This window comes from Opisthocomus hoazin, chromosome 5, assembly GCF_030867145.1.
Source record: "Opisthocomus hoazin isolate bOpiHoa1 chromosome 5, bOpiHoa1.hap1, whole genome shotgun sequence".
NCBI classification, from domain to species: domain Eukaryota; kingdom Metazoa; phylum Chordata; class Aves; order Opisthocomiformes; family Opisthocomidae; genus Opisthocomus; species Opisthocomus hoazin.
Window position 1 is genome coordinate 48,248,245 of NC_134418.1, and position 14,315 is coordinate 48,262,559.

At 38.9% G+C, this 14,315-nt stretch overlaps 1 protein-coding gene across 5 annotated transcripts in view; it reads right to left on the reverse strand.

Annotated features, from left to right (window-relative positions):
- The window catches only part of WDFY3 (WD repeat and FYVE domain containing 3), a 211,650-nt gene that overhangs the window by 108,566 nt on the left and 88,769 nt on the right, over positions 1-14,315 (reverse strand). For all 5 annotated transcript variants that reach the window (XM_075421129.1, XM_075421128.1, XM_075421126.1 and 2 more), the window contains 6 exons: positions 13,924-14,085; positions 11,947-12,139; positions 9,087-9,273; positions 6,055-6,221; positions 2,739-3,206; positions 1,231-1,329 (listed from right to left, as the gene is read on the reverse strand). In XM_075421129.1, coding sequence (XP_075277244.1) covers positions 1,231-1,329; positions 2,739-3,206; positions 6,055-6,221; positions 9,087-9,273; positions 11,947-12,139; positions 13,924-14,085 — 1,276 coding nt within the window. The remainder of the gene's footprint in view (positions 1-1,230; positions 1,330-2,738; positions 3,207-6,054; positions 6,222-9,086; positions 9,274-11,946; positions 12,140-13,923; positions 14,086-14,315) is intronic.

Genomic DNA, 14,315 nt, shown 5'->3' on the forward strand with positions numbered 1-14,315 from the left:
GGCCTTTCTGTTTTGACTAAGGGCATGTGACTGGGGTTTAACTTAAGTACCATGAATAACACCTTTCCTGATGGAATGAATAACTTACTTATCAAATACATGGACAAAGCCACGCTGGCAGATGTTGTAAATGCTCAAGAGGCAGAATTCAAAAGCCATCTTTGAAAGTGGTTTGAAACCACTAGCTGAAACGCAATGAATTTGAAAACCAGCGTAACGGTGAAATGGCATAGAGAACATCGGAGGTTACTTCAACACTGGTCCTAAATTTAAATTAAAACATTTGCCCAGGCAAAAGCAGAAAAGAAACAAGTTACAAGATTTACATCATTAGCCCAAGAGTTTATGTTTAAACAGTAAGCTGTCAACCAAGCTGGACAGGATTTCATTCTTAAGCACTTGTCACAGATCGTAGCTTCTCCTACTTAAATGAAAATAAAGCCAAAACCAGAAGTGAGAAAACACCAGTCAGAATTGAGAAAAAGGAAAAAAAAAACCTGCTTAAACAAGGACGTTTCACAGCCTCCAAGGCCTGAAACTTCCTGGTTCCTCAGGGTGGTGCCTGTTTCCCCCCACCTGCTCATTTTCTTCTTTGTCTAATAGAACAGACAAAAGGGTTTAAAAACAACTGTCACTCTTTCTCAATCTGGTATTTCAAGCTCTCAGAGACAGCTTTTATCAATATGAGATACACATACTGTCTATTACTACGTCACTAAGTCTCTGCTAATCAAGCATAATAGAAAAAGACACTCAAAACAGAGCCCTATTTATACATACTGACTGGGAATATGCCTTCAAAAACGAAAAACCGTCTTTCACTAAAGATGCAAGCATTATTTATCACATTTAAGTAGACGTGACACTGTCAACAGGAAACTACATGTCTAATTATATGCTTAAATTTCTTGATGTACAACCTGCGTTACAAGCACTACTAAAAATTATTATAGTATTGTTGGAGAGTGATTGGGTGTGGTGGTTGCCTTCAGGTAAACAATAGCAAAGACTCTCAAGTTAAAAAAAATCACTATCTTGTATTCCTTTATTTTATGCACTTCAGTTTATGCTGCCTATTCTCTCTTCTGGAAAAACTTGGCAAGACAAAAAGTGTACTTTGTTTATGTGAGTACTTGCCTGAAGATAGGAATTGAAGACTACTTTGCTTTTAGGCATTATTTTCTTAGTTACCTTTTTAATAAATATTTTGATAGAGGTGTCTCTACTTGCCTGCATTTGTGTTTGATCCTTGTAGTAGCACTGTCAAGGTCTCCATAACCAATAAAGCCAGCTGCTTTTGGTCCTCAAATGAACTGTTCCTTGAGTCCCCTAAAAACAATTTCAGAAGCCCAAGTCACAGCAACAATCACTCTTTTCTAAGATGCTTTTTGATACTTTCCACCAACACTTTTAGCTTCTTTGCTTCCCCAGAGATCATGCAGCCTAACTATATTTCAAAGCAAATTCAGATTTATCTACACATGCATTCCTAGGAAAGCTTAACTATGAATTATTTGAAAAGTAAAGGAATTTAAACAGAAGTTCTTGAGCACTGTGAGCTCAGTGGCTGACGCTGCAGCTGTATGTGTAGTTTCATATCCCCAAGTGCTGTTTCTTGAAGCCACGAAACAATACCATAGCTCAAGACTTAAAAGGATCCATGCTTGTTCAGTATTCAGTACTTGAAAAGAGAAATTCCACACAAAAGTACAAAACTACATGCACATATTTACAGTAAATGTGCTGATCATTCAACAGGTGTAACAGACGAATCAACACTGCAAGGGGCATCTTATACAGAGAGCAACACTCCCGAAAAGAAAAACCAAATTGTTTTTACGTTACTCTAATGAAGAAAGCCACAACACAAGGGCATGTACACCCAGACAGCACCCTAATCAGATGGCAGCTTGGTCCATTTATTTACAAGAACATGAGAATTGATGTATTTTTCAATGGAGTTGCTGGCAACAAAGCTTTCTAACTCTAATCAGATCCTACCGCTCACTAAGGAAGCTTCAGACAATAAACCCAGGTGGAACATCCAACAGTTATGATTAAAAGTGTCACTGATGCACACTAACTCATTTGCAGTTTGAATAAAGAATGTAAAAAAAAATTCTGTCTGTGTATATGCATGCACATATGGCACTTCATATTGCCTGCTCTGCAGGCTAAGCAGCTATGTAGCTTATCTCCAGGATGCTCAATTTCGGAGATAACTAATTTTTAAAGCATTTTTTTCTTAAAAATGCTCTGAGAAAAATGTAGACTCAACTTACAAAAAAAGTCTGCAAAGTTGAATATATACCCGTATTAAGAGCTCAGATATGTGCTCTGCAGCATTTTTTCAAAGCTGGGGCTAAACACGATATGCACAAGCACCTTCTGTGAGGAAGAGTATAGATTCTGTGTATGGCTCCTTCACTCGCTCTTTTCATGTTAAGTAACAAATACTAAACTAATACATAAAAAAATTAAAAAGAAAAATATTAGCTCCTACTATTTTCCATTTATACAGCATCTTTCATTCAAGCTTGCCTCAAGCTTCTCGCAGGCCATTAAGAAATGTGCAATTCCAATGAGCTTTTAGGATGGCACAGCTGCTGCCGGCAGAACTCAGCCCTTGAGATACACGTTCAGGTTCTCTTGTTCTTTCTCTTAAGTGCTAGCTTCCACCATTCCCAGCCCCTCCCCAAAAAAGACATGTATTAGTAAAATGGAAGAGCATACACTACCTTGATCATTCAGTGCCTGAGTGGGATCTTTCAGAAGGGCTGCATATTTATGAAGAAGATTTACCATCACCTCCAGAAGCCCCACTTCCCTGAAGACATCCTTAAAGATGTAGTCATGACGGGTGAACTTAAGGAGTGTCTTCATGGCAATGATGCTACACTGAAAAGAAGTGCTGGATTTTAAAAGGATGCTCACACTGATCAGCTCTTTACAGGGTATGTAATTCAAGCTGAAGACGACAAATTCCAGCATCTCAAAGTATTTGGTCTGCACTTCTGGGAGTTTAGGAATTTTCTCTGCAAACTGAGACAATGTGTGCTGCGATTCCAAAATGAAGTAGTTGGCATTATCCGCCATATAAATATTTGTGATAGCATCAAGGATAATTTGTGCTAGATAGTTGGTTTTTGCTCTCAAAAATGCATTCTGGAGGACTGAAAATGCTTGAATATTCCTCATACTGTGACCTAAAACAGGAAAACAAGCGGGATGGGAGGAAAAAGGAAAGAGAAAGTTCTTAATAGTCATAAACAATGAGTACACTTAATAATGATGTATGCATTTTCATAAGTGTGAACAAAATAACAGTATATGTCACGTACAATAATTTTATTAAAACTGTTCAAAAAAGCCTGTGTACGATCACTTACATTGCAAATCCTACAATCTACTGTTCATTAAGATGGCATTTTCATATTTGAAAGTGTTTACACAAGCAGCTAAATGAAAGATCATTCCTTTATAACAGGTAAGTAAACTGACCTATTGTTAAAACACGCAGCGGGATATAGTTCTAGCAACAAAACAAAGTCTGTCTGTCGTCTACCCAGGCCATAAGCAAACTCCTTACAGCAAGAGTAAAATGTTCTGTATTCCATAATACACAACGCAACACTGTCCTCTACAAGTACTCAGCAGGCTAAGTTTAGAATAACCACCATCTGTATTCCCTCACTCAGGGTAACAGGCAATGACAAATCCTTGCCAACCAGGTTCAAAGCTAGACAGCACGCACGGCCTCCAAATTGTCCTCTTGCTTCACTCCTTGAAAAACACCTGCGAGAATATGAGCGCTACATGTAAAGACACTCCACAGGGCAGTGTAAGGTCAGCAGCTGCCCGCCCTCCACAGAGAGGTTGCTCTTGCTTAGGTTCAAGATTAACTGGTGTGAATGACCATATCAGTATCAGAAGCTGGCACAGGGCTGGCTTTGGGAATCAGGCCAGCAAATAAGAAAGCTCTGGCAGGGTCCAGTACTGTTAACGATTAGGGAATTAAAACAAAGGGCGAGAGTTGTGAAGTGCAAGGCAGCTATAATAATAGCACACAAAGATCTCGCATCTTTAAAAGCCTGGTCAAATATCTTCTGGTAAGTACCTTCAAGCTGAACAAAATCTCATTCATTTAGCCAAAGAATGCATCATCTAAGAGCGCTGCCTGCGGCTCCCACAATTTTCTATGGACAGATATTATTCTAATTCTACTAAAAAGATGCCTCAAAGCCAACTTTAACTTCTATAGGAACAGTACAAGTCTCAGTGGACAAATCCCATGATAAAGGAAACAACTAATGGTAAAAATAATTTAAAAAAAATTAACATTCAAGAATGAGAACGTGGAACACATTCTAAAGAAAGAGTTTACAACCCTCTAGCAATAAAATCTTATTTTCAAACAAGCTACAAGCAAACCATTAACCTGATTTAAAAACCCTTTCATAAACAAAGAATCCTGATTTATTACATATGCTCTGTGGAATGCTACTCTCTTCATTGTTTATAACCTAAGTTGTCCAGTTTAAAAGGAAATTCAATTATCTTTGTGTCTAGTCTCACCGCCTTCCCTGACAGTATTTCTCCAGAAGGCAACAGGAAACTTCCTTGAAAACTAACATGACACAATTTCAAATACTGGAAGTATATTAATGTTACATTGTAAGTCACACTCACCTGTTTCGATAATGACATTTTTACATGCTTTCTTTACAATGAAAAATGATGAAAAGGGGATTTAGAGCTTATTAAATGTGACAGGAACATAGGTAGTGACAGATACAACTATTTATATTCTAATTTAGTATCAACAGGTTCCAGGCAATTTTGCAGATTAATAAATTATCTTTGATTCTTATGAGGACCCTTGAAGAAACCAAATCTTAACCAGCTCTTCAGAGTTCAACAGCTAAAAAGATTTAAATAGAAGCAATTAAGAAAATGAGCTAGTATGGTCTTCATAAAAAGACAACTTGCCAAAATACTGAAAAAGCAGGTAAAAGGAATAGAGATGTCATGACAAATACCAGAAAATTAAAAAAAATAATTCCTTTAGACTGCAATGGGCCATGGTTCTCTCATGCTACATCATATATGTATCAGAAAAGCTGATTAGCTTAAGCAAAAATTTGTATATTATTATCAAAACATGGAGAAATTAAGCTCTAAATGTGACTATCACCTAGTGCCAAGGGAAAACAATTCCCATGAACAATGAGCTCTCTCAATACCACAGAAAGGAAGACATTGTCCAAGGAACCTAGATATACAAGAGAAACAGTGAAAGTAAATCCATTCGCCTATAAATCTATAAATGTAACCCTATCACAACAGGTTTCCTAACATCCCTGGTACTACTAAATCCCATAAAAGTCCAAGTAACAAACTACCTCTACAGGCGTTATTAAATTCCAAACTCCTTAGCTACATCCAAGACTTACCTGAATTTTAAGTTTATAACAGGACGTGCAAAATAAGTTCATATTTATAAGCCCCCTGCCCCCAACTTCCTCAACCTTATCTGCATATCATAATTGACTGTGGTTGCAAGCACACCACAGATTTCACCACCCTGAACAATGGTGATGAAACAACAGATTTCAGCTCACAAGTTACACTTGCCTAAGCTGACAAAAGCTAACAGAAAGCAAATCTGCCCCTCCCACCCCAAATCAAACCAGCACATCAGCTTTTCATATCAATTTAGTAAAAGCAGCTTAAAATACCACAAATCAAATCAGTGCATCTCTCCATTACGATAATCTCTTAAAATGTCCACGCAGAAACTGCCAGCTTTGCAGTGAGATATGTTTGACTCAGCCTTTAGTCCTCAAAAACAGAAGCCCTACACTTTCTTCTTTGGGTACCAACACCCAAATACAACCTCCAAGATCAAAAGAACTAAGCGTTTCACATGCAATCTTAGTAAAAGAGTTTAGACTCAACTCCAAATAGTTTTCGTAGTATACAACTTCTCTGTATTTTGTTGTATACATTTAAAAAACAAAAAGAAAAACAGAAGGAGAAAGCAAGCTGACTCACCTTTGCCTGCAGGCTGCGGGACTGCAAATCCAGGTAGCAGGAAAGGTACTCCCGTGGTAACACCAGCTGGCTTTAATTCATTGACACCATATGTTGTTAAGGAAGTTATCAAATTAACTAAGTCCTTCAAAGCATCCTTAGATTCAGCCTCTTTTGCCTGTTCTAATCTAAAGAAAATACAATAGATCAAGTTAGCAGCACCAGTTTATTTAAACTCAAATCACTTTAATAAGCTATCTTTTCCATTTTTCTCTATTAATTTAGAGACCACACTTTTACTGCCCTGTTCCTGCAGTATTTTACACGTTGTCTGTTCGTATTTCACACCATTTAGTCAAGCATTATTGGATTTATGAGAGCATACATTTATTTGCCATACAAATTCACCTCATAAATCCTTGAACTCAATCTGCTAAAAAGCAGCACAGACATGAAAATTACTTTTAAAATCCTCTTACAAACATGAAGCTATTGGATACGAAAATAGTTAGACAGTCTGTCATTAAATAAATCCGTAATTAACTTCCTAGATTACATGTGCCACTCTGAGTTTTATGCTAATGAAACAGGCAGAAGCCTAACACTTAGAAGCACACATTGAAGGCTCTTCATTAGATCTACAGACCCTTACCTTCGAATGCAAGAGGATGGAAATGCTAAATCCCATTCCAACCATGGTTTCCTACCAGCAGCACCCCTCCAGACCAAACCCTAAAAACCGACTCTGAACCCCACAGCAATCCTCATTTTCCTTTTATTCCACCAAAAATTAAACCATGTTTAATTACTTACTAACTTTATAGTACCTATAGATCTTGGGAGAAAGCTGAGGACCACAACCTCCCATTTGTTTATGCCATGCGAGTCATATTTTTCTTCTTGCTAACAAGTGATCGTGGGAGCCCTTAGAAGCAGCTCATTCTGCATCCTCCACTTTCTTCTCAGTCAGACATGTGGCTCCTTCCAACAGCCATTACAGAAGCACTTAGCTCACCTATTGTCATTCTATGAATCTTCCACATGTCCTGCCTTTTCACATCTTCGAGATGAAATTACATACTTGCTTCTTTGGTCCTCAGAGACCTCCTGCAATTTCTTATTAGGTCACCTTCTCCACGTGTCCTTCTGTATTACAAGCTGCAAAGCCTTTCTTCTTTGCAGCTTGATGCCCAGCGTCCAGATTTCACACCTCCAAGTGACAGTCATCTCCACAATAGTGTCACAGAGCTAAACAAGTCTCTCTCGGTAGGTTTGAGCCAAAACATGTCCACAGAGAATACATTACTGCTGTTCACCCCTGACCGATACATAGGTTTGTCCAAGAGGACAGTTTTTTTGAAACAAACTGTGTTTTGTTTTGAAGATCAAATAAACTAAACTTATAAGCAAGAGATATGACCATCAAAACAACAGTCAGAGTTTTGAACCATCTTCCATCTCTTCTACAATACACAATCACTAACAAATACACCACACACTGGTGTGTACTGTTCACCTTATCCCACGCATTTCTGCTGGAGTCTTAGCAAGTTTTCTAAAGCCACCCAGGAAGAAGTGAGGATAATGCATTCCTACGCTTTTAACCTTTACTGATGTCAGCTGAAGAACCCAGGTGCTCTCCTTCAGACACTCAAACCTCTAGTTTTCCTAAACCTCTGTCAGGGATCCCCGATTCTTTTATTTAAAGGATGAGCAAGCTCAGCAGAGACTTTGTTTAAAACACTTGATCTACTGACAATCATTAATTGTACCTGAAAATGAAATTGCCAATGACAGCATGTTCCCCTCAAATTCCACCTAAACTCTGTCTGCCAGTTTCTGGAAAACAGCTGATTTTGAACTAAAGTGCTTTGAACGAATGCATTAGTAAATATAACATACTCAAAGACACCATTTATACTACAAGAACAGTAACAATTCCTTAACAGCTGTTTTAGCTTTTGTGGCACCAAAGATGATCTACGAATAATTTTAACTGTGATTAGGAGTTTCAAATGCCATGTCTATGTCTGGTATCCATTTAAAACAAACAAACAAAACCCTCAAAACCATACTATGTAGTAGAAAATTTAGTTCAAATATTTGGGTGCCAAAACCTAGCATCCTAGCACCCAAAACGAGTGAGTTGAAAGAGGGAGATAACAACATTAACACTTCTCATTAATGGCCATTACAACACTGTTTCTAAGCATCTCTGACCCAAGTATACTTCATAAGGTATACACTCACAGACATCATTTCCCAGTTTCTCTCTTGGATTTGTAAAACATATTTCAACAGCTAAGCGTGCTTCTTCAGAACTTCATATCCAAACAAAGCAAGACAGACTGACCACAGATTTTACACAATTAATGCAGCAGATGCTAATGTGCTGACTGAGAAAGAATGGAGTTTCTTTCATGAAAAGAAAGCAAAATCATGGATGGATCATAATCCCAAGTTTTGTTTGGGCAGGCATTTTCATTACCATATTTTATGATGCATTAGCAGGTTAGTGGTACCTTTAATAAAAAATACAAATTAAAAAAAAACACATATATTCACTGATTCCCTAGTAACGTGACAGTTCCCTCCAGCACTCTGGTATCAGAGCTTATGTACAAAAATGTCTCTTCAATATTAAGTAGCATGTCTTCAATACTAAATAGCATGCATCACATTTAGGTACATGAATTTTTCATTATGATAGTATGTTAAAACAAAACAAAATGCCAACCAAACCCAAAAATTACTAGTTGTAGTCAAAATTTTATTTTCTGAAATATTTCTAAATTTTTAGTAACAGTTGTTTATAAGCATCTCCATTCTTAGCACATACAGAAACATTTAGTAATGATCTACTACTGACGAATGAAAAGTTAATGTAATTTCATAAATGGAGACAAGCACATTATTTCATGTTTTGATACTAATACTTTCATTTCATAATAACCTCTAATCACTTATTTGCTCAAATCTCTTGCTTATTAAGAAACCTTTTCAGGAAAAGCTCACAGTGATCTGTCTGCACTCCTTCAAGCACTGTTGCATACCTGAGGAGGAGGTCACAGAGGAAGTTGTATCCTTGCCATATCCTAAAATCATCCAACAACATTTGGGATACATCACTGGAATCTTTGAGAAAACAAGAAAGTCCAGCAAACATCTCAACTATTTCTAGGGGAGAAAGGTCATCAGACTGCTGCATGTTCTGAACACACGTGGACAAACATTCCTTTTCTGAAAAGAACAGCAATTTCAAAATTTAGGAATTTACCGACATTAATCACAGCAAGAAGCATAACTAGTACAAGAATCACGGCAATAAGGTAACTGTTACTTAATTATCTCTTATCACTTAACATTTAATATCACAGAGCACTTGAAGACAAGTAAGATTCTCAAGTGGCTCTGTATCTGAACCCTAACCTCTTTTTGCCTACCCCTTCCTCCCTTTTGTAATCAAATCAAAGCATGAGATAGTGAAAGGATGCTCCTTCGCATATGATAAAATGTCTTATTTCCTGAATATGAGATAAGCCTCTTGACAGATGTTGCTATCTCTCAAGTCAGGTTCATTTTTATACCAAGAAGTGAGAGGGAATGCTGACTGGTTTTCTTTAAAAGGTTTTATTTCACTTTTTAAAGAACCTAGAGCATCTTTTGATACACCAGCCTCACTCCTCTGGGGATCAAGCCCATAGACAAGTGATAATGCTAGTAGCTGCAATATGCCAAACACCACAGTCAAAACTCTGTTCTTTTCTTTGTTGAGCTTCACATTTTCACATATACATACATACATCTTCTACACTCATCGAAAACCCACCAGAAGGCTATTACAGATGCAGGCAAAATACCTATCACCTTTTAAGTCCCATCTGAAAATTCTGTGCTTCCAAGTGACACTATACATTCGTATCTTCCTGACTGGTATTGGAAACACGTTGCTAGCACAAGAAAAAACAGAGACTGAAATCTTCTGTGAAGTATGGGGGAGCAGACTGACATACTTCATAAACTGTCAAAATGGTTTTGTGGAGCCTTGTAAATACTTGCTTCCCAGGGTGTGAGCAAACTGTGGGTTTCTTTTTTTTCAGCAGGCGTACACTGCTAAAATGTATGATAAGTACGGTAGTTCACTTCAACAGTTGTTCCAATTTTAAAAATACAAATGCTTCTATGTGGTCCTACAGTCTACAAGTCCTTAAATATAATATTAGAAATCTATTCTACCAAATTTCCTACCTCAAATCCTACATATCTAAACACCCATGCAGTTATAAATTAATGTAACACAGGTATTTCGCATGCAAAGCTGCTCCTGAGCAGCTAATATCCTCTCCAGCACTGGTTTTCATCTCACTTTGTTCTCCCAAATTCTTTGTCATGAACCAGCTTGGCGGCTGCCCTTACTAAGCAGACCATGACCAGTCCCTTGTAAAGATACATGATGAATAAAGTACTTCTTGTATCAGCTACCAAAATCTGTAACCAGCTACAGAAATACCCCTATATGCTGCAGTTTCCATGACTGAAATAGTCAGGATGCTATTTGTCTCAAAAACGGACAGGAGATAAAATGGAATGATTCTGGCTGCTTCAGTCATTTGGTGGCTTGCAGGCTAGATTAAGCCCATGAGATTATTTTCTTTTGGCCTTGAGGGTGCACAAAACCTGCAATCTGTAAACTGTATGGCAAGGTGAGGAAGACAAGCACCTGGCAGAAGAAATGCAGGCAGGCTGAAGGGTCAGCAACCTAGTTAGCCAGCCAACAGGGAACATGTAAGGGCTGCAAACCCATCCAGCCATCAGGCTCTTTCCAGCTGTGTCCCAAAAGCTCCAAACCACATTGTGACACAGGCTCTAGGACAGACTACACATAAGATTCCTAGGATCACCAGTACTGAGAGACTGCCTCTTTTGGGCAGAGGCTTGGGTCTCGGCCAAGCAAAGGCCCTGGACCAGGCCCTAGGGACAACGTCCTTGGGTTAGGGACCCCACAGGGAAGCTGGGCTGGACCAGAGGAGGAAGCCAGCTGGCCATTTCAACGTGGTATCAATAAGCACTTGGAGGTTCGCAGTCAAGTGTTTCTAGGCCCATAATCCATGCTCCCTCGAGGATTTCCTGGTCTGTATTACCCAGGTTTTGCTGTTATCAGGGTATGCCAGCCCCCAGTGCCCCGGACAATGTAGAGTACACTGCAAATCAGTGGTGGTTATAACGATCTGACCCAGCTTCTTCCCACAAAAGCAAGATGTCTGGGAGAAAGAACCTCTTCCAGCATACCCAAATTAGCTCTGCCTGGTTTGTGTAATGCACCACTATTTACTACCTGGACTTCTAATAGCTCAAACTGCGTCAGCAGAACACATGGAGCTGGTTACTCTTCCTGTGGCTTCCTCAGATGTCTCTACACTTTTATTGCCAGCTTGAGAGGTACCCAAACAAGCAGCTGTGAACAGGACACTGCTAGCTTGCCTTGCGCCTCTGTGAGGTGCTGCTGCTAACTCAAACACAGGACAGAAAACAACTAAATCCCATTAAGAATTAATGCTTACAGCAAGTGTGACAAAGCTATGCATCTTTCCAGTCACTACTTTTCAATATCAGCAGTTACTGAAATTGCTGAAAGCCTTTCCTCTTGGTTAGCATAAACTCTATACCGTAACATGAGGGGAAACTCTGTCCTTCAGTGTTAACCTGAAACACAGATGAGGCAGACTCATCTACAAACACCTCTCTTGCTACACAAGTGCTCTGAAATTTTACCTGTATGTACATGCCTACATGTCCAAAAAAAGCCTGTAAGCTTTCCTTAATCTATCATTTTTATGCCTATTTCCTAACTAAGAAAACTATGACAGAAGAACAGGAAAAAAAGAGTAAGTAATATTGGATAAAGACACATACCATGAATGTATTTCACTACATTGACACTAAGGCCGTGACGCGATATGGTCATTAGTACTTCCCCTGCACTCTTCCTCCAAGGCAGATTATAGGGAGGGCACCATGAGGTTATTGCACTGAATAGAAGCTGAAGATCATCCTTTTGAGCCAGTTCTTCCGCCGGGGACACAAAACTGCACAATTTTACCAGGATCTGAAACAGTAAGTCATCAAACTTCTAGCATTAATACCCCGATCATTGCTATTTTTGTCTGGATTTAGTAAAAGGCGAAACATTCTTCCATTTAGCACACACTTTAAAAAAAGGCAACACGCTGTTTTCCCTTTGCATGTTGTTCCTGTAATCTGAATTACAGACAAAGTTATTCAACACGTTGTTAAGTCCCAGTTCAGTTTAAAATGACTAGCAACAGATTAGCAGCAGAATTTAAATCTCTTAGCCTGACAGAGCACACTTGTATGAAAACCAGGTTACTGCATTCTTGAAGAATCTGTCCGTTACCTAATTTACAGGTCTAAATGCTGCAATAGGGCAGAGGCTCTGTGAAGCAAACTGCTGTACCCCTTCGTAATGCAGGAAGCAGGCTTCTGATGTATTGTCTGCAGAGCAGCATCCATGCCATCTTGGCCAAATGAAAACAGCCAAAATAGCATGGCAGGAAAGGATACAGCAACACTATAGACCTACCTGGATGACTGACTCCTGGATCTGAATTTCCAGGTTACCTTAAACCCGACAAAATACAGCCATGCAACCAAAGTTACTACGTTACACTCCCTTTTCTGCATGTTTTGAGGACATCTGACATCCGTTTTGGTGTCTTGTGCAGGAAAAGCTGAGGCTCCCTCTCAGAAAACTGCAGGAAGACTTTGCAAGGCTTCCTGTGTCCAGAGTGAGGTTTGGAAGCTATCTGAAACCTCACCCATTCCAGCCAGCTCATCTGAGACCACCACTTTACAGTCCTTGAAGATGGACAGCGAAAAGTTGAGCTGTACTGTATTGGAGGGGACTCCTAACTGGTAACATTAATCATTTATTAACTCTCCCTACTGAAATACAGCAAAGCATTTTCTGAAACACAGCTCACACCACACCATGATTTCTGCTATGGAAGACAGTCTGTAGTCCTGAAATAAAAAAAAAAAAAAAAAAAAAAAAAAAAAGCGCAGGTACCAAAATGTCTCTCAAATGTTATACCTATAAATCCTAACACTGCCTTCAAATCCTTCAAATGACGGACATGATTGCTGAAGGACCTCTATGGTTTTGCATATGTGGCTACAATGACCTTACACAGAGATGCGTCCAATTTTCACATGGAAACTGGTAGCATGATCATCAACCCCTTTCTAACAGTAACTGTCAGCTCCTTCTAAAAGTTTCATCAGGAGAATGCACGGGAGTTTCTTTGCAAGATCTCCAACTGAAACCTCACAAAGCAGGAGCAGGTCAGATGGGAGTCCCTGGTCTCCCTAGGAAATCTGGGGGATAACTGTAATAGTAACTGCAAGCTCAGATGGTTCATGCCCATATTTAAATGACTTGCTTTCATATTCGTAGTTTATTTCCATAATTAAAGGAAAAATAGCATATGTTAAATTAATTCACAGATTATTATCAATACTAATGATTTTTACTGTACTTATTTCAATCAGTAACAGCCAAAGATACCAAAGACTAGGACCAGCTGGATTAAAACAAAGTAATAGTCAACATGTTGCCTCTTTTAAGCAGGTGCACAGAAGAGTTGCATGCTTTTTTGTGGAGGAGATATTTGCTGACGACAAAAACCGTAGTGGGAGCAGATATTTAACCTCAACTGTGCTTGCAGAAAAATCCATCTTACTGTGAGCCATTAGTTTGTGAACAATCAAGGAAGAGCAAAACCTCGTTCAAGTGAAAAGTTTCTGGACTTCTCTCACATGAAGCATTTCCATTCCTCTTGCAAATTCCATGATCCATTTTACCTTTCTTACCTGTACAAAGACTTTCTGAAGTAGTGCTCGGCGCTCTGCGAGAGGTAGTTCATTCTGTGCTCCTCCTACTACCTCAGGCACGTGTGGAAGGTCAAAAAACAGATATAGACATTTAACAAGTGTGGAAGGCACTGACATTGTAGTCATGCAGTCCACAGTTTTCTGGGGAAAAAGAAAACAGAGCAAAAAAACAGTTCAGCATATTACTACATTCAAAAAGTCACGCCCTCGTAATGCAGTTGATTCAAATGCTGTTTTTTCTTTCTTCTCACACCTTTGGTGAGGTGTCCATGCAGCAGTTCAGGTTTACCACCTATTCTTGAATGCCTACCTAAATAGTAACTTCAAAAAACAGGATCATAATTTAATTGCATGACAACATCATCTAACAG